Genomic DNA, 27,274 nt, shown 5'->3' on the forward strand with positions numbered 1-27,274 from the left:
TATTTATCTATGAGAGACACACACACACAGAGAGAGGCAGAGACATAGGCAGAGGGAGAGGGAGAAGCAGGCTCCATGCAGGGAGCCTGATGTGGGACTCGATCCCGGGTCTTCAGAATCACACCCCGGGCTCCAGGCGGCGCTAAACCACTGCACCACTGGGGCTGCCCAGACATGATATTTTAAAATAATAAGAAGACGGTACCTCAGAATCCCAAGGTGAACTATCTTCTCCTCGTCCTAAAGCTGATATCCTATCTGTAAAATATAGTCACAAATACATTAATGAGAACATGTATTACTATGAATTCTAAACACATATACAAGCGCATCCACATTCACAAATATTTCAATAAACCCCCCCCCCAAAAAAAAACAAAAAAAAACAAATATTTCAATAAAATAAAAGTAATAGGAGATAAGATTTTCAGAGGGATGAAACATTTTCAGGAAGAAAAAGTTCACAGTAGTTTGCGATACTTAGATAGTAAAAGAAAAATAACTTCGTGAAATGAAGTGGATAACATATTTGGATCTACATACTTTCATATTGTTTTTTACTAGCATGTAAGCATAGAAAAAAACTCATAGAGGTTCACTAACTTACCACTCATATGATTTTTGTGTGCTCTATCAGCAGAAGTCAAATTGTCATTAACTGCTTGCTCTTGTGGAGGACTTTCAATAATATCAATACCATTGTCCTTTTTTCCAATTGCCAGCTTCGTTGCTCCTTCCTATAAGAACACCACCACCACCACCACCACCACACACACACACACACACACACACACACACACACACAAAACAGCTTCAAAAAACATCATATTAATCCACCTACTCTCTCACTCCTCAAAAAGACAAATACATACTGTATCTGTCAAGTCATAGGCACTATCCTAGGAGAAGATGGAAATATAAATAAAAGAGGGAGTCTGCCTTATATGCTACTAGGGGGACAGATGGACAAAAACAAATAAGAACAGAAGAGGATCATTGTCTAGTTCTAGAAGTGAAGTGAATAGAGTTCAGTGAAGGCACAAGGAGAAAAATGTTGTATATGGGAAGCTCAGGAAATGCTGCAAAGATAAGGCTTATATCTTGAAAGACAAAGTATACAAGGAGTGTGTGAAGGGCATTCTAGCAAAGGTAGAACGATCAAAAGGATGAAGTAGGAAATAACATAGTAAGTGACAGTAGCTCAGAATGTGGCAAAACTAGGACACAATTATTGGGAATGGGATAAAGAGATATAATTGGAAAATCAGGACTGAACTGAAAAAGACAGAGTCATGCTAAGATATGAACTTTCTCCTTCAGGTATTGGGGAATCCACTAAATAAGCAGGAGTTACATCATCACATATATATTTTAGAAATGTCACTCTAGTACCAATGTAAAGATGAACATAAAGGAACCAAAAGAGAAGAGTATTTCAAAATTATAGATGAGAAAGTGAATTATGGTAATAAGAGGTGAAAAATTGTTAAGCAAGGTAAAGATACTGCATGTGGTGGAGTGACTGGATGTGGTTTTTAAGATTTATTTATTTACTTTTGGAGAGAATGAGAGAGTGTGTGCCCATGCAGAGGGAGGGACAGAGGAAGAGGAAGAGAATCCTCAAGCAACCTCTCCACTCTGCACAGAGCCAGACACAGGGCTCAATACCGGGACCATGAGATCATGACCTGAACCAACATTAAGAGTCAGATGCTTAACCAAGGGAGCCACCCCAGTCACCTGGATGTGATGTCACCTAATTTTAGGGAAGTTTAGAGTCCAGGATTTTTTTTCTGCTTCAGTGTTCCAATGGTGCTTTATATTACGGTGGGGAAAACAAATGACAAAGCAGATTTAAAAGTCAGGAAGAGCAAAGAGTCAGAAATAATGTCTTCAGTCTGGGACTTCATCAAATCTGAAGCACCCAGGGGACTTATTAAGAAAGTTTTAGATAAATACATTTGGAGTAGAAAAAAATGACAATACTCAGGAAAACCACATGATGTTAAAAAGTCATCTATAAAACATACTAACCTGGGATCCCTGGGTGGCGCAGCGGTTTGGCGCCTGCCTTTGGCCCAGGGCGCGATCCTGGAGACCCGGGATCGAGTCCCACATCGGGCTCCCGGTGCATGGAGCCTGCTTCTCCCTCTGCCTGTCTCTCTTTCTCTCCCTCTCTCTGTGACTATCATAAATAAAAAAATTAAAAAAAAAATAATAAAATAAAACATACTAACCTGATATAATTAATGTCAACCTACACAAAACTCTGAAATTTTCAAAATAAAAATAAAAGAAGGAAAAAAAATAAAACAAAATAAAAGAAAGGGGGAAAAACCATGGGATTCAGTACTTCACTTATATACTTCAACATTACTTTCTAGAACAGAAAAAAATACTTTTATTAATATACACAAGTAATGAGCACCTGGATGGCTCAGTTGGCTAAGCCAACTTGATTTCGGCTCAGGTCATGATGTCAGGATTGTGACATTGAGATTTACATCAGACTCCACACTCAGCAGGGATCCTGCTTCTCTCCTTCTCTCTGCCCCTCTCCCCACTTCTGAGATAAATAAATCTTTAGAAAAATGCATATATACGTGGGCATGTATTCATTTCTGCACTTTTAAGATAGATACTGAATCCCAGGTCTCCAGGATCAGGTCCTGGACTGAAGGCGGCGCTAAACCACTGAGTCACCCAGGCTGCAACAATATTCCTTATAAAAAAATGAAACTTAAAAGCTAAGATTTAAGTTGTAGAAGAGAAATATTTTAGGGATTACAGAATTTTAAGGCACTTTATGAGAAAAATATAAAACCCCACTTTAAAATTCACATGGTTTCTTATTCCACTGTGAATAGCATACTAATAGCTTTAATTTCCTATCTACATATATAGGATGGTACTTAAAGGCTGGAGAAAGAATCTAATATTAAAATATTAATAATCATGATCATCCAAATTAAAGGTTTAAAGTCTCCAAAGTCATGAATGATTATCAAGCAGGACATAATATTCCATATTCACGGGAGAGAAGAAAAGGCCTTAAACAATCAAATCACTTGTATTTCTGAGTTTCAGATACGAAAGAATTCACAGGTTAAATTTAACAATTTTTGGTGGCACCGGGCTGGCTCACTCACAAGAGTGTGTGACTCGTAATCTCAGCATCTGAGTTTAAGCCCAGCATTGGGTATAGAGATTACTTAAAACAAAATTTAATCTAAAAAATACAAAACAGCGAGTGAAGCCGAGGGGAGCCGACAGCTCCTGAGAAGGCGAGGGGTGTGTGTGCATCCGCCTCTTACTCCTCTCCCTGCAGCCCTCCCTCGAGGCTGGCAACACCTGGGCCCCTCCGCCACCCGCCTGCCTGGGTGGCCTGGCAGGACCTCGCGCCCTGCCCTCGTGGTCGGCGCCACCTGCCCCTGCCCCTTGTCCCATCTAGGCGCTGCGGCCAGTCCTGCCCCTCCGGCGCCCACGGCCGGGCCCATGTGCAGCAGTGGCAGCGGCGGGGGCAGGGATCGCTTGGGACTCCCCTTCACTGGGTGCGCGGCCCACCCCGTCGCGGGCCTGCCACCTCCCCGCCCCAGGAAGCAGAATGTGATGAACACGGTGAAGGGAAAGGCGCTGGGAGTGGCTGAGTACCTGACCCAGGTCCTCAAGGAATCAAAATTTAAGGAAACTGGTGTTATCACCCCAGAAGAGATAACTTTCAAATCATCCTGAAAACCTACCAATTCGGTCTGAGATTTAAAGAGAGAACTGAAGTGACACAGTGAGAAAACTCTGCCCTTCTATCAAGTACAACTTGTTTATGGCCACTCTGCACTGAGCAAAATGACTAGAAGGAAAAACTCATCTAAAAAGAAAGAATCAGACACATTCCTCTCCCCCACAGTGTTACAAAATTTGAATTACAATTCAATGTCAGAGAGCCAATAAAGAAGCACAATTATAAAGCTACTGGTGGCTCAAGAAAAAAAGCATAAAGGATTCAAGAGACTTCATGACTGCAGAATTTCGATCTCATCAGGCCGAAATTAAAAATCAATTAAATGAGATGCAATCCAAACTGGAGGTCCTAACGATGGATAACGACGTAGAAGAATGAGTGAGTGACATAGAAGACAAGTTGATGGGATCCCTGGGTGGCACAGAGGTTTGGCGCCTGCCTTTGGCCCAGGGCGCGATCCTGGAGACCCGGGATCGAATCCCACGTTGGGCTCCTGGTGTGTGGAGCCTGCTTCTCCCTCTGCCAGTGTCTCTGCCTCTCTCTCTCTCTCTCTGTGTGACTATCATAAATAAATAAAAATTAAAAAAAAGACAAGTTGATGCCAAGGAAGGAAACGGAGGAAAAAAGAGAAAAACAATTAAAAGATCCTGAGGACAGGTTAAGGAAAATAAATGACAGCCACAGAAGGAAAAATCTACATTTAATTGGGGTTCCAGAGGGTGCAGAAAGGGACAGAGGTCCAGAAAGTGTGTTTGAACAAAACCTAGCTGAGAAGTTCCCTAACTTGGGGAGGGAAACAGGCATTCAGATCCAGGAGATAGAGAGATCACCACCTAAAATCAATAAAACCTGCTCAACACCTTGACATTTAATAGTGAAGCTTGCAATTCCAAAGATAAAGAGAAGATCCTTAAAGCAGCAAGATACAAGAGATCCCTAACCTGTATGGGGAGAAGTATTAGGATAACAGCAGACCTCTCCACAGAGACCTGGCAGGCCAGAAAGGGCTGGCAGGATACAGTCATGGTCCTAAATGAGAAGAACATGCAGCTGAGAATACTCTATCCCCATCAAGGCTCCCATTTACAATAAAGGAGAGATAAAGAGCTTCCAAGATAGGCAGGAACTGAAAGAATATGTGACCACGAAAGCAGCTCTGCAAGAAATACTAAGGAGGACTCTGTAAAAGAAAGAAGAAGTCCAAGGAAACAATCCGTAAAAGCAGAGACTGAACAGGTATCATGATGACACTAAACTCGTATCTATAGTAACTCTGAACGTGAATGGGCTTAATGACCCCATCAAAAGGCGCAGGGTTTCAGACTGGATAAAAGAGCAAGACCCATCGATTTCCTGTCTACGAGAGACTCATTTTAGACCTAAGGACACCTACAGCCTGAAAATAAAAGGTTGAAGAACCATTTAACATTCAAATGGTCCTCAAAAGAAAGCAGGGGTAGCTATCCTTATATCAGCTAAATTAAAGTTTATCCCAAAGACTGTAGTGAGAGATGAAGAGGGACATTATATTATACTAAAAGGATCTCTCCAAAAAGAGGACCTAACAATCAGGATATTTATGCCCTGAAAGCGGGAGCTGCCAAGTATATCACTCAATTAATAACGAAAGTTCAGATATACTTAGATATTAATACACTTATATGTGGAGACTTGACTATAGTGCTTTCTGCAATCGACAGATCTTCTAAGAACAACATCTCCAAAGAAACAAGCGCATTAAACGATACACTGGACCAGATGGATTTCACAGATATTTACAGAACTTCACATCCAGACGCAACTGAATACACATTCTTCTCAAGTGCACATGGAACTTTCTCCAGAATAGGCCACATACTGTGTCACAAATCAGGTCTTAAACGATACCAAAAGATTGGGATTGCCCCCTGCATATTTTCAGACCATAATGCTTTGAAACTAGAACTAAACCACAAGAAGAAATATGGAAGGATTTCAAACACGTGGAGGTTAACGACAATCCTGCTAAACGATTAAAGGGTCAACCAGGAAATTAGAGAAGAATTAAAAAGATTCCTGGAAACTAATGAGAATGAAGATACAACCGTTCAAAATCTTTGGGAACAGCAAAAGCAGTCCTGAGGGGGAAATACATCGCAAGACCAGCATCCGTCCCCAAACTGGAAAGAACTCAATGCAAAAGCTAACCTTGCACCTAAAGGAGCTGGAGAAGGAACAGCAACTGAAACCTTCAACCAGCAGAAGACAATTAATAAAGATTCGAGCAGAACTCAATGAGATAGAGACCAGAAGAACTGTGGAACAGATCAACAAAAACCAGGAGTTGGTTCTTTGAAAGAATTAATAAGACAGATAAACTATTAGCCAAACTTATTAAAAAGAAGAGAGAGAAGACCCAAATTAATAAAATCATGAACGAGAGGGAGGGATCACCACCAACACCAAGGAAATACAAACGATTTTGAAAACTTAGTATGAGCAGCTTTACGCCAATAAATTAGGCAATCGAGAAGAAATGGGTGCATTCCTGGAAAACCACAAACTACAAAACTGCAACAGGAAGACATAGAAAAGCTGAACAGGCCAATAACCAGGGACGAAACTGAAGCAGTCATCAAAAACCTACCAAGACACAAAAGTCCGGGGCCAGATGGCTTCCCAGGGGAATTCTATCAAACGTTTAAAGAACAAACCATACCTATTCCACTAAAGCTGTTATGAAAGATAGAAAGGGATGGAGTACTTCCAAAGTCGTTCTATGAGGCCAGCATCACCTTAATTGCAAAACCAGACACAGACCCCACCAAAAAGGAGAATTATAGACCAATACCCTGATGAACACGGATGCAAAAATTCTCAACAAGATACTAGCCAACAGGATCCGACAATACATTAAGAAGATGATTCACCATGACCCAGTGGGATTTATCCCCGGGATGCAAGGCTGCTTCAACACTTGTAAAGCAATCAATGTGATTCATCATATCAGCAAGAGAAAAAAACAAGAACCACATGATCCTCCCAATAGATGCAGAGAAAGCATTTGACAAAATACAGCATCCATTCCTGATCAAAACTCTTCAGGATGTAAGGATAGAGGGAACATTCCTCAGCATCTTAAAAGCCATCTACGAAAATATCGTTCTCAATGGGGAAACACAGGGAGCCTGTACCCTAAGATCAGGAACAAGACAGGGATGTCCACTCTCACCACTGCTATTCAACAGAGTACTAGAAGTCCTAGCCTCAGCAATCAGGCAACAAAAAGAAACAAAAGGCATTCAAAGTGGCAAAGAGGAAGTCAAACTCTCCCTCTTTGCAGATGACATGATACTGTGCATAGAAAACCCAAAAGAGGGCAGCCTGGGTGGCTCAGCGGTTTAGCGACTCCTTCGTCCCAGCGCCTGGTCCTGGGGACCCGGGATCGAGTCCCGCGTCCGGCTCCCTGTGTGGAGCCTGCTTCTCCCTCTGCCTGTGTCTCTGACTCTCTCTCTCACTGTATCTCATAAATAAATGAATAAATAAAATCTTAAAAAAAAGAAAGAAAAAGAAAACCCAAAAGACTCCACCCCAAGATTGCTAGAAATCATACAGCAATTCGGCATTGTGGCAGGATACAAAATCAATGCCCAGAAATCAGGTGCATTTCTATACACAAACAATGAGACTGAAGAAAGAGAAATGAAGGAGTCAATCCCAATTACAATTGCACCCAAAAGCATAAGATACCTAGGAATATACATAACCAAAGAGGTAAAGTGTCTCCACCCTCAAAACTACAGAACACTTCAGAAGGAAATTGAGGAAGACCCAAAGAGATGGAAAAATATGCCATGCTCACAGATTGGAAAAATTTCAATGCTACCCAGGGCAATTTACACATTTAATGCAATCCCTATCAACATACTATGGACCTTCTTCAGAGAGTTGGAACAAATCATCTTAAGATTTGTGTGAAATCGAGACCCCTGGGTGGCGCAGCGGTTTGGCGCCTGCCTTTGCCCCAGGGCGTGATCCTGGAGACCCGGGATCGAATCCCACATCAGGCTCCCAGTGCATGGAGCCTGCTTCTCCCTCTGCCTGTGTCTCTGCCTCTCTCTCTCTCTGTATCTGTCATAAATAAATAAAATAAAAAAAAATTTGTGTGAAATCAGAAAAGACCCCAAATAGCTAGGGGAATATTAAAAAAGAAAACCATAGCTGGGGGCATCACAATGCCAGATTTCAGGATGTACTACAAAGCTGTGGTCATCAAGACAGTGTGGTACTGGCATAAAAACAGACACATAGATCAATGGAACAGAATGCAGAATCCTCAAGTGGACTCTCAACTTTATGGTCAACTAATATTCAACAAAGCAGGAAAGACTATCTACTGGAAAAAAGACAGTCTCTTCAATAAATGGTGCTGGGAAAATTGGACAGCCACATGCAGAAGAATGAAACTGGACCACTTTTTTACACCATACACAAAGATAAACTCAAAATGGATGAAAGATCTAAATGTGAGACAGGAATCCATCAGAATCCTAGAGGAGAACACAGGCAACACCCTTTTTGAACTTGGCCACGGCAACTTCTTGCAAGATACATCCCTGAAGGGAAGAGAAAGCAAAGCAAAAATGAATTATTGGGACTTCATCAAGGTAAGAAGCTTCTGCATAGCAAAAGAAACAGTCAAGAAAACTAAAAGGCACCCTACAGAATGGAAGAAGTTATTTGCAAATGACCTATCAGATAAAGGGCTAGTATCCAAGATCTATAAAGAACTTAGTAAACTCAACAGCAAAGAAACAAACAATCCAATCATGCTATGGGCAAAAGACATGGACAGAAATTTCACAGAGGAAGACACAGACATGGCCAACAAGCACATGAGAAAATACTCCGGATCACTGGCCATCAGGGAAATATAAATCAAAACCAGAATGAGGTATCATCTTCCACCAGTGAGAATGGGCAAAATTAACAAGGCAGGAAACAACAAATGTTGGAGAGGATGTGGAGAAAGGGGAACCCTCTTGCACTGTTGGTAGCAATCTGAACGGGTACAGCCACCCTGGAAAACTGTGTGGAGGTTTCTCAAAGAGTTAACAATAGAACTGCCCTATGACCCAGCAATTGCACTTCTGAGGATTTACCCAAAGGTACAGATGCAGTGAAATGCAGGACACCTGCACCCCAATATTTATAGCAGCAATGTCCACAATAGCCAAACTGTGGAAGGAGCCTCGGTGCCCATCGAAAGATGAATGGATAAAGAAGATGTGGTCTATGTATACAATGGAATATTACTCAGCCATTAGAAATGACAAATACCCACCATTTGCTTTGAGGTGGATGGAACTGGAGGGTATTATGCTGAGCAAAATAAGTCAATTTGAGAAGGACAAACATTATATGTTCTCATTCATTTGGGGAATATAAGAATTGGTGAAAGGGAACATAGGGAGAGGAGAAAAAATGAGTGAAAATATCAGTGAGAGTGACAGAATATGAGAGACACCTAACTCTGGGAAATGAATAGGGGTAGTGGAAAGGGAGGTGGGGGGGTTGGGGTGACTGGGTGATGGGCACTGAGGGGGTCACTTGGCAGGATGAGCATTGGGTGTTATGCTAAATGTTGGCAAATGAACTCCAATAAAAAAAGTTAAAAAAAACATAAAATGACAAGAGGCAAGCCACTTTATATTTTAAGAGTAAATAATACACAACACTAAACTCAGAGCAGGAAAATTAATTTTACAAGAGAGTACTTTACCTTGGTACCAGAACTTAAGTCCTCATGTTTTGAAGGCCTTGAATCATCAGTATCAGCTTTGCAGGTACGACTTTACAGCAAAAATAGAAAACAAAGACAAGTTCATTTCTTTAAAAAGAAAAATCGAGTCAAAGTCAGTTGTTTATTAATGAAGTTTCTTGACATACGAAAATTTAGCCTCGTTTTGGTTAAGCTTTTATTTTTAATTCTAGTATCCTTAACATACAGTGTTACATTAGTTTCATATATACAATATAATGATTTGGTAATTCCATACATCACCCAGTGCTCATCATGACTAGTGCATTCCTTAATTCCCATCTCCTATTTCACCCATTCCCCTACCAACATCCCCCCTGGTAACCATCAGTTTGTTCTCTATAGCAGTCTTCTTCTTGGTAAATCTGTCTTTTCTGTCTCCTTCGCTCATTTTTATTTTGTTTCTTACATGTTACTTAGGAGTGAAATCATATTTGTCTTTCTCTGACTTACACTGCTTAGCGTAATACGCTCTAGCTCTCACCATGCAAATGACAAGATGTCATTCTTTTCAATGGCTGAACAATATTCCATTGTGTGTGTGTGTGTGTATATATATATATGTGTGTGTGTGTGTGTGTGTATATATATATATATATACACACACACCACTTTTTATTCACTAATCCATCAACATGCACACTTAGGCTGATGATTGCAAATAATGCTGTAGTAAAAACATGAGGTGCATGTATCCCTTTGAATTGGTGTGTTTGTCATATCTGGGTAAATACGTAGGAGTGCAACTCTTGGATTGTTAGTTTTGTTTTTAACTTTTTGAGGAACCGCCATACGGTTTCCCATGGTGGCTGTCCCAGTTTGCACTTCCACCAAAAGTGCAACAGGGTTCCTTTTTCTCCACATCCTCACCTACACTTGTTTCTTGTGGTTTTGATTTTAGCCATTCTGACAGGTGTGCAGCGCTATCTCATTGTAGTTTTGATTTGCATTTCCCTGATGACGTGTGATGCTGATCATCTTTTTATATATCTGTTGGCCAACTGGACATCTTCTTTGGAAAAATGTCTGATACATTCTGATCATTCTTGACCTGGATTGTGTTTTGGGTGTTGAGATGTATCAGTTCTTTAGATTCTTATACTAACCTTTATCAGATATGTCATATGCAAATGTCTTCTCCCATTCTGTAAGGTTGCCTTTTAGTTTTGTGGATTGATTCCTTCACTGCAAAAGCTTTTGATTTTGATGTAGCCCCAACAGTTTATTTTGCTTTTATTGCTCTTGCCTCAGGAGACATAAAAACAAACAAACAAACAAAAAAAAACCTGGCTACAGCTAATACCAGAGAGATCATTGCCTGTGCTCTCTTCAAGGATAAAATGGTTTCATGTGATATATTTATATCTTTAAACCATTTTGAATTTATTTTTGTAAATGGTGAAAGAAAGTGGTCCTGTTTCAATCTTTTATATACCCATTCAGTTTTCCTAGCATCATTTATTGAAGGAGACTGCCTTTTCAAACCATTGGATATTCTTTCTTGCTTTGTCAAAGATTAATTAACCATATCATTATAGTTTATTTCTGGATTTTCTATACTATTCTACTGATATTTGTATCCATTTAATGCCAATACTATGCCGTTTTGATTACTACAGCTTTGTAATATAACTTGAAATCTAGCATAGAGATATCTCCAGTTATGTTTTTCTTTTTCCAATATTGCTTTGGCTATTTGAGGTCTTCAGTGGTTCCATATAAATTTAGTGTTGTTTGCTCTAGTTCTGTGAAACATGTCGATGGATTTTAGTAGGCATTGCATTAAATTTGTAGATTGCTTTGGGTCCTATACACAGTTTAACAATAGGTGCTCTTCCAATCTATGAGATGGAATTCTTTCCATGTCTTTGTGTCATCCTCAGTTGCTTTCACCAATGTTTTCAGAATACAGGTCTTTCAAAATTTGGCCTCTGTGTTATTTTTTTAACACGTTATTTATTTATTTATTTATTTATTTATTTATTTATTTATTTATTTATTTGAGAGAGAGAGAGAGAGAGTGTGTGTGTGTGCACAGTAGGCAGAGAGGCAGGTGGAGGGAGGGGAAAGAAGCAGGGCCCCTGCTGAGCAGAGAGCCCTATATGTGGCTCTATCCCAGTACCCTGACATCATGACCCAAGCCAAAGGCAGTCGCTTAACCGACTGAGCCAGCCAGGCGCCCCTTGGCCTCTGTTTTTAAAAAGGGTTTAGTTATCTATTTTGCTTTCACCTCTCCTAACCTGTGAAATGCCCAGTAAAGGCCCAGTTTTAGTTCCCATAACTAAGTGTGACAGGTGAGGAATTCTCTGAAATGTCTGACAGCTAACTGGACAAAAGTTAACCACCATGAATTATCACCTTCCACCTGTCAGAATGGCTAGAATCAAAAACACACACTAAAAAATATTGGTGAGGATGCAGAGACTAAGGAATACTCGTGAGCTGGTGATGAGGATAGAAATTGGGGCAGCCACTGTAAAAAACAAAATGGAGTTTCCTTGAAGAAGTACCAATAGAAATACCACATGATCCAGTAATCCACTACTGGGTACTTACTTACCCCCAAAAAAGAAAACACTAATTTGAAAAGACATATGTACCCCAATGTTTATTGCAGCATTATTTACAACAGCCAAGATATGAAAGTAACCCATGTCCATCAACAGATGTATAACACACACACACACACACACACACACACACACACACACAGAGCAATATTACTCAGCCATAAAAAAGAATGAAACCTTACCATTTGCAACAATGTGGATTACCTGGAGGGTATTAAGCCAAGTGAAATAAGTCAGAGCAAAATAGAAAATTACTGTATGATTTCACTTATATGTAGAATCAAAAAAGCAGAACAAATGAACAAACAACCAAAAAGCAGAACCAGACCCATAAGTACAGAGAATTCTGTATTGCCAGAAGGGAAGTGGGTGGGGGACAGAAAAAATGGGTGAAGGGAAGTGGGAGGTTCAGCATTCCAGTTATAGTAAGTCACAGGGATAAAAGTACAGCATAGGGAATATAGTCAATAGTATTGTAACAGCAATATGCAGTAACACATGGTAGCTACACTTGTGGTAAGCATGGGGTAACAACATAGACCTGCTGAATCACTATGTTGTACACATGAAACCAACATAACGGTGTGTCAACTATACTTAAATTTTGAAAAGGAACTATCTACAGATGTTAAAGAACAAATTTATATGTTATTACTTGGAATACTATTCCTGAAGAGATTAAAAGATTAAAAATTATAAAATCCAAGTTTCACAAGTCCTGCCTTATTTACGTCCACATAAACTAGCAAGACCTTAAAAATCATCAAGGGCACTCAGATACCCAAGAAGAGAGACTGCTATAAAAATAGTCCTGATATCTGTGCCTCTATTTCCCCACACACTGCCTAATATTTTCTTTTTGTGAGCTCCCACTCCTGGATCACTCCTCTGCAGGGCTCAGTGGCACTCTCCAACGTTTAAGTCTTTAGCCTGCCAAGGCACAGATTCCCAAAACAAGGAAAGGCTCAAATGACCAAGAATAGGAGCCATTTCCTGCTCCTGGAGAACCAGCTAAATGGAGTCTGAGTCATCCATGCAGTCATCTCAATGTAGGCACCTTACCAACTACCCAAATGAAGCTCCGTTATTGATCTGACAGCTAGTCCTACCCCACCAAACCCTACACATACATGGGAAGGGCATCAGAGAATTACGAAAAGAGGTGGAGCGATCACAAGACCCTGTGACCTTGGGCCATACATTTACATAGTTCAGAATCTCCATTCCCCCCATTATTTGAAAGGATCTAACCCGCCTTCTGTAAGGTGGGGTAGAAGTCGATGATGTCCCATTCCTATTTGCTGTAAATACTCTTGCCAGTGGCTCAACTTATTTTAATGTTTCTCAACAGAAACTCTGAAGTAGGGCAGCCGGATAGCCCAGCGGTTTAGTGCCACCTTCAGCCCAGGGCATGATCCTGGAGACCCAGGTTCGAGTCCCAAGTCAGGCTCCCTGCATGGAGCCTGCTTCTCCCTCTGCTTGTATCTCTGTCTCTCTCTCTCTCTCTCTCTCTCTCTCTCTTTCTCTCTGTGTCTCATGAATAAATAAGTAAAATCTTTTTCTTTTTTTAAAGGAAAAGAAACCCTGAAGTATGCTAGTTCCTTCAATTAAACCAACAAAAAGAGGGATCCCTGCGTGGTGCAGCGCTTTAGTGCCTGCCTTTGGCCCAGGGCGCGATCCTGGAGACCCGGGATCGAATCCCATGTTGGGCTCCCGGTGCATGGAGCCTGCTTCTCCCTCTGCCTGTGTCTCTGCCTCTCTCTCTCTCTCTCTCTCTCTCTCTGTGTGACTATCATAAATAAATAAAAATATAAATAAATAAATAAATAAATAAATAAATAAATAAATAAATAAATAAACCAACAAAAAGAAATGCTGCTCAGGACTCTCTTGAACGCTCTATTTTAATATGCTTTTATAAACAACAACCAATATCTTGTGTTCTTTCTTTGTGTAATTGACCTTTGTCTATCTTGTCATAAACTCCAATATTCTGTCATCATTTCTAAAACTCTTTTTCCTATTCAACCCAGTGTGGTTCTTCTTGAAACATGCCCTCTCCTGCTAATTCCCATCTCGTGTACACTAGACCCACTCCCTATCTTTATATTATTAAATCAAAGATGAGAGAAAAGGGAAAAAATCTAAATTTAAATCTCATTTCTGTCAGTTATCAAATTCAAGTAAGTCACTTTAATCCCTTTTGAGTTTCAAATTCTCCACTTCAACAACCACTTGGTAAGGATGTTAAACATGGGTTACAGCATCAGAGAGTATTTTGATTAACACATCTCTAAGATTCTTTAAAACCCTGAAATTCTATCTGCTTTTCATTTTGTCTTTAGAAAAATGGAGAATCCTTAGCTGCAGAAATGATAAAAAGTAATGGAATAAAAGAAACAGCAAGAAAATTGGAGAAGAAAGTTTAAAAAAATCAAGAAAAGAGTATAGAAAGGACATGGATAAAAGCAAAAAAGTCTACAAAAAAAGAAAAAGCTTCACAGAACTTATCAAGGGTGCCAGCCTAAAGGGAAAATTAGACTGAGAAGTCAGTAAATAGACAACTGTTTAGAAATACCCTCTAAATAGATGATAAATTTAATTAACGTTACATGGTCTATACCTAGATTACATATCCTTCACTTTCAGAAATATCATTCATCTCAAGGAGAGCAGACGTCACTATATCTAAGAGCTTGCCTGATTAGGGCTTGCTTATGTAAAAGCTATGGTACTGTGGCCATAGGTAACTGAGATCCACTCCAAAATCTTTGACAGTAAAAACAAGAAACTAGTTACCACTGCAATAATTACCTCTAGCTATCACTAGTTGTGTCAAATATATTAGGAAAATGCTTGGACTTGCCTGGTTCTTAAGAAAACTCTAAATCAGAGTTAACATGTAATGAAATTTGACATTCTGGGATGATCTAAGATCTGTATCTTAATTCCAGTGCTGCTGAGGGGCAAAACATGTATGTGGGAGCCACGCAGGCTAACATTCAAATCATGGGTCTGCTACTCATTAACTATGGAATCCTGGGTCAGTTTATCCATCTCCCTGAACTACAGCTGACTAGTTAATAAAAAGTAGGCTATAACAGCACAGCTCCTTGGTGAAACTATTGCAATGACTAATAAGTAATAAGTAAGACGTATTAAGCACATAATACAGTGTCTAGCCCAGAAGACAACACTCAACAAATCCTTTCCTCTCCACTTCCTTGGTTAACACATCATTTTAAAAAAATCCATAAAAGTCCTACCTGCTTAAAGAGACTTCTTCAGACTTCTTAGCCACTAGTAAAGAAAGCAGGAAAATACATTTTAAGTCAACAATAGAAAAATACAGAATATTAAAACTGTAAGACAGATGATGACTTGTTCAAAAGTATTCCTTTGGGACCACACCTGGAAACCACACTACAGTGGATATTAATTGTACTATTGGTAGGCAGTTAATGCATTAAGAAATCTCATTTTCTCCTCTATATTTACCAATGCAAGAAAGAATTCTAGTTATCAGGATGTGGTACATACAAGTGGATGTTTCTAATGACCATTATTGTAACCAAACCAAACCCTATGAGACTGACAGGAAATGGTATCATTAGCAGAATCATTATCATAAAGTGACAATGGCAAACTTAAATAGCATGATTTTCCTGGACTTCCACTACTAGGAGCAGTTAAAACAGACTATACATATTTAGCTGGAACACAACGGAACCTCTCCAGCTCCTCAGTGGAGACTGCTAAGTTCAGGATGAAACGCCTCATCACAAAGTTCGGCTCGGCTCCAGTCACAATCTTGGGGTCCTGGGTGGAGACCCTCAGGGAGTCTGCTTTTCTCTCTCCCTCTGTCCTTCCACCTCGCTTGTGCTATCTTTCAAATAAATAAATAAACTCTTCTCAAAACCTTTTCTAGAGAAAGACATAAGGCCTAGAAAAAGAACGTTTTATTTTTTTTATTTTTTTTAATATTTTTTTCTTTATTTATTTATGATAGTCACACAGAGAGAGAGAGAGAGAGAGAGAGAGAGAGAGGCAGAGACATAGGCAGAGGAAGAAGCAGGCTCCATGCACCGGGAGCCCGACGTGGGACTCGATCCCGGGTCTCCAGGATCGCGCCCTGGGCCAAAGGCAGGCACCAAACCACTGCGCCACCCAGGGATCCCAAGAACAACATTTTTTTTTTTTAAAGATTTATTTATTTATTCATGATAGACACACAGAGAGAGAGAGAGAGACTGAGGCAGAGACACAGGCAGAGGGAGAAGCAGGCTCCATGCCCGGAGTCTGACGTGGGACTTGATCCCGGGACTCCAGGATCACGCCCTGGGCCAAAGGCAGGTGCTAAACCGCTGCGCCACCCAGGGATCCCAAGAACAACATTTTAAATGGATTGAATTGAGCCTCCTGACTTGTTCAGTAGAGAGGGCTGAAAATTTCAAAATGGACTGATACTTGGCTAAGGAAATAAAAGCTTCCTTTGTCTTCCAGTATCTTTAACTTGGTATTCTTCAATCTATCCTCCACACGAGACGCCTGCAAACTATGGCCACAGGCCAAATCCAACCTGCCATCTGGTTCTGTAAATAAAGTTGTAATGGAGCACAGTCACATCTATTTCAATACATATTGCTATGGCTACTTTCACACGACAATGGCAGAGTGTGAGACCCCAGGGCCTAAAATATTCACTATCTGGCCCTTTTAAGAAAAGCCTGGTGATCCCCATTTTATGCCATAACCAAAGGGCCCTAATTCAAATCTAATCTGATTACTCTTCTATTTCAAATTCTCTCAATCCCTGCTGGCTCCCTCCCCAACAGCCATTCCATATTCTTCATTCTTGCTGGAGAACCACAGCTTTATTTGGATATTTAGTGTCCCAATACACAAAGAATGTGGTCTCGCCCCAGCTGCAAAAGGAGAAAGGATTATTCTAAGCTAATCACAGTACCTGACTTACCAGTGACTGGTTTAGGAACAAGCAAGTCATGTTACCTAGCCTATAAAATGTTAGGGGAAGTTTACTGCAAGCTGCTGAGTTTTCTTCCTATATAAAAGAAACACAAAGACAAACACAGTTCTTCTGGTCATGGATATTGTCATGTGAAAATATGCCTGAAGCTGTTGCTAATTAGCCAAGCAGGAAAAGAGACAGGGACTCCTGGGTGACTCAGCGGTTGAGTGCCTTTGGCTGAGGTCCTGATCCCCGACTTCCCGGATCAAGTCCCATGTTGGGCTCCCTGCCTGGAGCCTGCTTCTCCCTCTGCCTATATCTCTGCCTCTCTCTCTCTCTGTCTCTCATGAATAAATAAATTAAAATCTTAAAAAAAAAACACAACACAAAGACAGCTCTATTCTATTATGAGCACCTTGAAAGACCAAAACTCTATTCCATCTTTGCTTCCTATAACTTGCAAAACCAAAGCCAACCTAAAGAATTTCTGTGATAGAGATCCACTAAGTTAAAGGTTTCTTCCTACATTTCAGACCATGCAACACACTAGGTGCCACCTCTGGGGAGCAACGGTAACATCTTTGTGACTGCGAACATTTTTGTGCTTTTATTATAATTTGTTGAGCCCAAGTTGCCCTTTTTGAATATTTATTATGATCATCTTTTGACTAATAACAGAGTATCTTATTTCCAAAAAACTACAGTATTATGCAACAAACAGGAGAGAACATTGTTCTAATGAAGTCAACATATCACATTCTGACTTAAGAGAAGTGAAGTCACTAATAGTGAGATTGTGTTGATGCAACAGCATCTAAAATAACCTGTGTTCCTCAACGGGCTTCCGTAGGATAGGTCATCACCTAAAAAATCAAGCAATCTCATTGGTCTTTCTGCACACTAGCTAAGTTTTGCAGTTCTTATTGTTTGCCATTTGTGTAAAGGACCAGCAAGGTATTGCAGAGTTCCAGTTTTAAGGATAATGAGACAAATCACGCTATAATAATATTTACTAAATGAAATCCACTTGTAAAAGTCAAAATACCATTTGTATAACCAGTAATTTTTATAACATGTTTATAGAGGAAACATAAAACATACTAACTTGAAAATCTTTTTTCCTTATTTACACAAAGCTATCCCATAGGATTTTAAGTCTCATAACTAATGAGGGCACCTGGATGGCTCACTGGTTGAGGTTGTGATCCCAGGTTCTGGGATTGAGTCCTACATCAGGCATCCGTATGGAGCCTGCTTCTCCCTCTGCCTCTCTCTTTGCCTCTCTCTGTGTGTCTCTGAGGAATAAAGAAATAAATTCTAAAAAATACTAAGATAACGAATTTATTTTCAGACAATACTGCCTCATATTTTAAATTACCAAAAAGAACTTCTCAAATTCTGAATCCGAGACTATTAAGAAAGAAATTAAGAAACCAAACACCCATGCAATTTACACATCCGATTTGTTTCGTTTTGTTTTCATTGCTTTTTCATTATCAAAACTGCCTTACTCTGACTTCATCTATGTTAGGACCACCATAAGTAATTCACTCTAAAAAATCGTACCTAGATCATGATTCTGTGAAGAATTTTCAGGTTTCATTTCTTCTTCATGTTCAGAAATTAGTTGGTCACTGCTACGTATAAGAAAGAGTGATAAACAATGAGACTTTTTTAATACTGATATGAAAAATATTTACCAGATATATCAAATTCTTAAGATTTTTCAAAGAATATCAGGGTTAACATCAAAACTTAAATTACCCGAATAGGTACTTCAAATTTGTTAGTTCTAAAAACTTTTATCAAGTATGTAATTATAATTAAAGGAGAAACAAAAGTAAGGTGAACCAGTCATGAGTTGAAGGCATTTTGCTCAGTAAACTAAGAGTTAGCCTGCCATAATGGAAAGTGTCTCAAATCCCAAAGTCCCAGCTCTAAAACCAGCAGCTTTTGTTCTTAGACCAGCCACTTCTCTTCCACTCAAAGTCTTTCTCTATAAAACAGGAATCTTACCATCTTATATTACAAGGCTGTTAGGAGGATTTAATGAGGTATTATACCCAAAACGTGGTCTCTCAGGCAAGGTGATGCCCACAACTCTGGGAAGGGCAATATGAGACCTTCCATGACCTAATAAAAAAGGTATTCCACAGGAGTTAAAGCAAGCTTGGGGGGCAGCCCGGGTGGCTCAGTGGTTTAGCATGGCCTTCAGCCCAGGGCATGATCCTGGAGACCCAGGATCGAGTCCCATGTCGGGCTCCCTGCATGGAGCCTGCTTCTCCCTCTGCCTGTGTCTCTGCCTCTCTCTCTCTCCTCTCTGTGTATTCTCATGAATAAATAAAAATAAAATCTTAAAAAAATTAAAAAAATAAAGCAGGCTTCGGGTACAGATGTAGGAACAAAGGGAAAGTCCAGTCTCTTCTTGTAGTATTATTTGAACTCCTTTAATAGTTTAGAATGGTCCTAACTAAAGTCTGCTAGCAGAAAAGACAAACAAAATCCTCGAAGGTTAATTCATCATGAAGGTCTGGGCTAATATATGGTTTCCACGTAAGGTTTTTGAGTGTGAAGGGAAGGGTGTATGGGGCTAAAGCCAGAAGGCCCAGCTGCCAGAACAGCATGCCGGTGGCTTTGGAATAGCAGCTGAGCATATAAGCATATGTAATAAACAAAAAAGGGTTGTAAGTTTGAATTCTAAGTGTGGATCACCATGAGGACTGACGAATGAGGATCAGCAAGGGCATCCTATGAGCAAAAGTCAATCATGACTGGACTGCAGAACCAGTTTCAACAGCAATGTTGCAGGAACAGAATCAAAGGAAACCACAGAATGATGAGCATGTCCTTTTTTCCATCCAAAAGGCTTATGAAAGAGGACTGTCTCTCTGGTCTTAGGGAAACCCTTAGGTTCTCGGGAAATTCAAGGGGGAAAGTATAGGCGATAACCCACAAGGAAAAGTATAAAGTTTTCTATGAAACTGAACATCTTAGGACACAATAGTTAGTCAAAACAGACGTTGAGGTGGGTAGTTCAGTCAGTTAACCATCTGCCTTTGGTTCAGGTATGGCCTCAAGGATCCAGCCCTGTGTTGGGCTCCCAGCTCAGCAGAGTGTCGGCTTCTCCCTCTCCCTCCACCCCTCCGCCTCACTTGTGCTTGCTCTCATTAATAAATAAGTAGTAAGTAATAAATAAATAAATAAATAAATAAATAAATAAATAAAATCTTTTTAAAAAGCACCCAGGTATAACATTATGTGAACCCCATGCAGAAGGGTTATAGTTGGAATGAAACAGATACAGTGAGGATCCCTAAGGATAAAGGTCTCAAGAGTCCTGACATAAAGAACCCTGCACCCATTGCTACTTCTAACTAGTCTAGCCTTTTGCTTGGTTTCTGGGTGATGATAGGCTCTAACTCACTGCCATCCCAAAGTGCTGAATCAAATTATACCTTCTCAGCTGTTACATAGGAAGTAACACTATTTTACTATATTTTAAACCTCAGTTGAGAAATATCTAGCATGTTTTAAGTTATTTTCATTTTTGAAAAAAGATTTTACTTATTTATTCATGAGAGACACACACATACACACACAGAGAGAGAGAGAGAGAGAGAGAGAGGAGGCAGAGACATCAGCAGAGGGAGAACCAGACTCCTCACAGGGAGCCAGACGTGGGACTCGATCCCCAGGCCCCGGGATCATGCCCTGTGCCCACGGCAGACACTCAACCGCTGAGCCGCCCAGGTATCCTAGTAATAACTAGCATTTTAATGTAAACTTACATATTAATACTATTAATAATAGCATATTCTTCTGCAGTCCATCCATATACATCTTAGGAAAACCTTCCTAAAGAGAAGACTGACTATATTTCATGGTTCATCTTTTACAGCATATTTTACAGCAAGCATAAGGGCTATTCTAAAATAACAGAGAGATAACTTCATCCTTAAGAACTCAGAGTATTTAAGCACCTAATCTGATATACTTCATCAGGGTAATATCTCACATGTTGCTACAGAATTGACCACTAACATGTCCAAGTGTTCATTTTTGTAAATTAACCCCACGGCTAAAATGAAGGGACAAAAAAGAAGTCTCTGGTTCCACTTGGGTATCATAGTAGAAGTTGCTAATTTAAAACCCTCTGATGAACAAGAAACTATGCCGAGGTCACTGATCTGAATAGGTGAAGGGTTTTTTAAAAAAAATTCCCCATTTTGTGACATCTGGGTGGCTCAGCGGTTGAGTGTCTGCCTTTGGCTCAGGGCGTGATCCTGGAGTTCCGGATCCTGCTTCTCCCTCTGCCAGTGTCTCTGCCTCTCTTTGTGTGTCTCTCATGAATAAATAAATAAAATCATTTTAAAAATCCCCATTTCTTCCTTAAACTGGTACAGTGTACCTCCAAACCACCTGGAGGCCAGGTCGGTATAAAAGCTATCTGTAGGCTTAAAACAGTAATATTCACACTAATGATAAGAAAACAGTCATAGTTGCAGTTAGTGATGTTAAGTTAAACATGTGGTAGGCACTAAATCACATGATTATATATATATAATTATTTACACACAACCACCCTTGAAGGATATATTATTATCCTCCTTTTCATATCAGGATATGTATCTGGTGATGGTAAGTAATGTTTCCAAGGTCACATACCCAGCAAGGAGGCAAGCTAACAATTAAACCTAGTCTTCTGTGAATCTAAAGTCCATCTCTTTTCTCTTTATCACTCACCTATGATTTATCCTCATTAAAGGAAGAGTCTATTCACCTAAGGTTCTCTTTCATCCTTCAATCCATTCCAATTAAAAATGAAAATGATAAAACATACTGGACATGAAAAAGTATAAAAACTGATGAACCCAGAGTATCTGCTAATGGTAACCACTTCGGGATCATCTAACAACATCAGTATTCTTCAACAAAAAGTAATAAAGCAAAGTGTCATCCAAAAAAACAAAACAACTCCTACTTATGCTTATTGTATATCTTTTAAAGTATGAAATAGAATCTTAAAAAATATTAATAAAAGAGTTCAGATATCCAGAATTGTGTCATAAAGTAAACTACAAGTTGGGAGTCCCCATTATAAAACTAATAATATTAATATGAAACCCTTTTAATATAAAATCCGATGGCAAAAAAACTATTGCAAATGACATCAATCAATATTACAAAGAAATATGAATTCTGCTATACACTGTTCATGTTGGCCTGTCAGAAAAATTGCTTTCTACCTAAGAGATGACATCCTGACATTTTTCACTATATGACTATAACTTAATCATCTTAAGATAAAATTTATGACATGAGAAATTGTTACCACTCAAGACAAAATAGTAAGGTTTAAAAAACAAAACAAAAAAATACTCTACCTTTTAACCGTATCCCCTGAAAGTAGACGTGCTCCTTTTCCTACTAAAAATTTCACCATTTGCTCTTTGTTTTCATTTAGAGCAACTAAAACTGGTGTGAGGCCATCCTGTAAAAGTGAAAAAACAACTTATAATTTATAAAATTACATATTTGCATGCTAAATTTTAAAATTTCTATACATTCTGCTAAACTTAAAACATATACTGTAGAAAGTAAATAAAATTAGCCCCTTCCTTCTCACCACTCTGTGTTTTCACCACCTGCTCCTTCTTTTTAAAAGACTGCTTTCTCAGGGAGCCTGGGTGGCTCAGTTGGTCAAGCATCTGCCTTCAGCTCATGAGCTCAGGTCATGATCCCAGGGTCTCAGGATGGAGCCCTACCTTGGGCTCCCTCTGCAGCAAGGAGTCAGCTTCTCCCTCTCCCTCTGCCCCTCCCCTCCACTCGTGCTCTCTCTCCTGCTTGCTTGCTCTCTGTCTCTCTCAAAAACATAAAATCCTTTTAAAAAGTAAAATTAAAAAAAAATAGACCTCCACTACCTCTTCATAGATTACCTGAAGTCATTCTACAAACTCGCTTCAAACATTGCCTGGCTCCAAGAATCTTTGCTTCTCTCACATAATATACCATGGTACACTCTATTCCACACCATCTAAACCAAGAGCTTCTCGAAGGCAGGGGTGATTTTTTTAATCTCTGTATCTCCACTCTCTAAAACATAGTAGTGAATATTTAAAATATTGTTATTGATTTTAATGGATATCTCTGGAATAGTGTTTTTTCAATTATATTCCAAAGAATACATAATTTGCAAGAAGGAAGACACTGTGCCCCAAAAGAAAGATTCAATGATCATCTATGTTTGTGAAATACTCAAAACTGCACTATACATGTAGCACAAATGAACTCCATTTACATTTGCTTATCCCCATTTGACAATTCCTTTTTTTTTTTTTTGTAGCAAACATTAATACTTGAGAAATAAGAGTTCTCAGGGATATAGCTTTAAGAACTTTCCAATAAAGGCGAGGGTTTTCTCCAGGTTGTACAAACTTGCTTGATTCTCTTCTATCAATGGTATGGGATCCCAGATGTCAACACAAAACACTGAGTCACTAAGGAGTCACTAAGGAGATGGACTCTGAATGAAAAGAGCTAGGTTTCAGGGTAGCTGGGTTGCGTAGCCAGTTGAGTGACCCTTGGTTTTGTCTCAGGGTGGTGGGATCCAGCCCCACCTTGGATTCTGGGCTCCCCTGGCACTCAGCACCAAGTCTGTTTAAGATACTCTCTCCCTCTTCCCCTCACCCAACCCCCCAAGCCTGTGCATGTACAAGCTGTCTCTCTAAAATACGTAAATAAAGCTTAGTAGAAATCAAAAATAGAAAAAGAATAAATAAATAAATAAAAGAAATAAGCTTCAACACGAACATTGAATGCTTAATACTAAGTAGTTCGTGGTTGGGAAACCTGAGTGGCTTAGAGGTTGAGCTCCTGCCCTCAGCCCAGGGTGTGTTCCTGGAGTCCCAGGTTCAAGTCCCACATCTGGCTCCCGGCATGGAGCTTGCTTCTCTCTCTGCCTGTGTCTCTGCCTCTCTCTCAGTGTCTTTCATGAATAAATCAATAAAATATTTTTTAAAAGAATAAATAGTCCTTGGTCAAGGAGGGCACAAATGATGAGATGAGCGCTGGGTGTTATACTTTATTGTGGCAAACTGAATTAAAATAAAATTATAAATAAATAAATAAATAAATAAATAAATAAATATCCTTGGACTTACTCCTATTATACAATGATAAAGCTTTATCTTAACTGTTAGAAAGCTCAGTATGAGATTTTTCTCATTTTTACCTTTTTGATTAAATTCAATTAAATAACATATAGTGTATTATTAGTTTCAGAGGTAAAAGGTTGTGATTCAGCAGTCTTATGTAACACCCAGTGCTCATTCCATCATGTGCCCTCTGTAATGTCCATCACCCAGTTACCCCAAACACCCATACCAACCACTCCAAGGACACTCAGGTTGGTTCTTATGATTAAGAGTCTCTTATGGTGTGTCTCCCTCACTCTGTCTTGTTTTACTTTTTCTTCTCACCCTCTGATACTCTGTTTTGTTTCTAACATCTACATAATGAATATGACCATATGATAACTGTCTTCCTCTGACTGACTTAGGATATTATGCTACGTGAAATAAGTATGAGATTTGGTCTCAATTATATTAATTCTGGGACCCGTAAGGCATATCCACTTCTAAAAATCCTCTTAGTATTCCAGTTTCTACTGTGATTACTATTTATAATTATTTTGTATTTTAGGCAAAGTGTAAATCAGAAATAAAAATATAACAGCTTATCAATAAAAATAGGAATACTGGAGGAGCACTGTGTTTTTATAGATTGGTAAAATGAATTTAAATGAAAAATCTTAATAACAAAAAAATTCTAATACTGGCTTACATAGATTATTTTTAGCACAATCAATAATACTAAATAATTTAATATTCTCTGCAATATGCATAATATATCCAAATAAAACGGATTAACCTCATAGGACTGCAGATATTCCAAAAGGAACACGAATACAGTACATTTAAAGAAAAAATGGTTTTCAAAAAAAAACAACTTTTAAATTTTAACTTGGAAAATTCATCCTGAGGTACCGGGTGACTCAGTGGTTTAGCATGGTGATCCCGGGATCCTGGGATCGAGCCCACATCAGGGTCCCCATAGAGAACCTGCTTCCCCCTGTGCCTAGCTCTCTGCCTCTCTCTGTGTGTCTCTCATCAATTACTAAATAAAGTAATGAAAAAAATAAGGAGACAAAGAAACAGAAAATTCAATCCCAATCCTAAGAAATTAACATAAAATGCAAAATATATATTACAAATTAATATGGAGTGTCTTGAAAATCTTGAAATCTTTGTCAAAATATACCATAAAACAGTAATTGTAAACTCAGTGCTTATGGAGGCAAAGCAGGTGACACGAGTCAGTGAAGAACCTAGGCGGGGACACGAGCAAACTGGAGACACACGCCTCCTATAAAGGGACAGCCTCTGCACAGCATACCAAACAGCAGCATGGGCTCAAGGTACCAGAAGTGATCTGTAAGAAAAGCTCAAAATCCAGAGTTCTACATGCGTGCCATAATTTTAAATGTTAGCTCAACTGACAGTGGAAACTAAATACATCCGGGGGCCACATTTAGTCTATAGCCTACTTGTGTTTTTCTATTTGCTGTGACTGTTTCCAATGGCCGTGCGTAAAACAAATACTTGGACATCAAACCTTTCCTAAAGCATCAGGATCATGTTTTACCAACAAATTAGGCCCCACCTTCTAAGGAAAATTGCTGTGAAGACTCATTAACACCTACTGTCAGAATTTTCCCATGCTTGTTTCAACTACAATCTATTTGTATTTACTGCCCTCACATTGCTAACCGAACAGACAGGAGTTCAGAGGAATGCTGAAGCAAAGTTATTAAAACAATTACCATCTGTATTGTCACTAACTACATGCTGAATGTTTAACACAGTAGTGATTATGCATTATGCCCGGGCCCTATGAATTTGAAAGACATCCTAAGATAGTCTATCGTACAGCTTCAACTAAAAAAGAAGGTTCACGGATTTCTACTGCTGCAATTGGGAAAACCCTGCTTGTAATAATCAGAATGGTAGCAAAACACGTAAAATCTTTAAAGGGTCAGACTCTACTTAGTAAAGACTACTCATAAAGACTTCCCATCTGGGTGCCGGTGAATGACTGATAGTTGGAAGAAAAGGTAATTATTTTTCAAGCCAACAGAGATGACCAATAATTTTCATCTGTAATTCTCAAAGAGATACAGACAGATGAAAGGCTAATGTTGGAGAGAGTGGAAGGAAGTAGCCAGTATCCAACTTCAGTTAAATCTCTTCCAGAGATTTAATATTTTTACATCTCTAAATTTGTATATGTATACCTACCCATTCAGTAGTTCTTAGCCAAGAGTTGTATCAGAATCTCAAAACCCTATTTCCAAATTTCTGCGTACACACGTTATTGGATTCACTCCGTCGAAATCTTCACGGGACAGTTTTGGCTTGTAAATCCTTTTAAAGTTCCCTAGTTGACTGTGATTCACCAGCACAAGTCTAGCTGAGAACTACTACAGTACACAACCATGCCAGTCTCCTCTTTCACCTATGTGGCCAATTCTCCTATCACTTGAGGATTCAGCCAAAAACAGAAATGAGTCACTTATCAAACCTGCATTCAATTTCCATGGCTGGAGGTAGAACAAGGACTAGTAAACTCAAAATGCAACTTGATTCCATTATTTACACACTCCTTACGTCCTTCCCATCAAGACATTCTAGATTTGCAAGCAGAGTTTAGACTCGTATCTAAGTGGCTACAGCTGCAAAATACTATACTGTGTTCTTCCTCTTCTTGTCCACTTTTTTTTTTTTAAGATTTCTATTGATTTATTCATGAGAGACGGAGAGAGAGAGAGAGAGAGACAGGCAGAGGCACAGGCAGAGGGAGCCCCACACTCACTGCTCGCTTCTGGCTCTCTCTCTCAAAGAAATAAAATCTTTTTTAAAAAATGGGTGACTTAAGCCACTACAGAAACCCAGAAGCACCTCCCACCCCAAATCTGCTGGTGAGAATACAAAACAGTGTGAGCACCTTGGGAACAACTGCGCTCGGTTTTTCTAAGTGTATCAACACAGTGACTTCAAGCACTTAACCCAGCAATTCTGCTCCTACATACATAGCCCCCAGAAATGAAAATATGTCCACATAAATACCTGTATGTGAAG

The 27,274-nt window shown here is 39.4% G+C and overlaps 1 protein-coding gene across 2 annotated transcripts; it reads right to left on the reverse strand.

Moving 5' to 3' along the window:
- Positions 1 to 205: 205 nt before the first annotated feature.
- Positions 206 to 22,627, reverse strand: LOC112674607 (ankyrin repeat domain-containing protein 26-like). Of its 2 annotated transcripts, none has more exons than XM_049100400.1 (5): positions 22,463 to 22,623; positions 18,645 to 18,715; positions 15,376 to 15,409; positions 9,501 to 9,570; positions 206 to 258 (listed from the first exon to the last, which is right to left on the reverse strand). In XM_049100400.1, exons 1-5 carry the CDS (start codon positions 22,519 to 22,521, stop codon positions 241 to 243), a joined length of 252 nt encoding a protein of 83 aa, XP_048956357.1. In that variant the 5' UTR covers positions 22,522 to 22,623; the 3' UTR covers positions 206 to 240. The 2 variants fall into 2 exon arrangements, with proteins under 2 accessions (XP_048956357.1, XP_048956354.1); XM_049100397.1 differs by lacking the exon at positions 206 to 258 and adding an exon at positions 8,031 to 8,334 and having other exon boundaries at positions 22,463 to 22,627.
- Between the last annotated feature and the right edge of the window lie 4,647 nt (positions 22,628 to 27,274).

This window comes from Canis lupus, chromosome 2 (assembly GCF_003254725.2).
Source record: "Canis lupus dingo isolate Sandy chromosome 2, ASM325472v2, whole genome shotgun sequence".
Taxonomy (NCBI): Eukaryota; Metazoa; Chordata; class Mammalia; order Carnivora; family Canidae; genus Canis; species Canis lupus.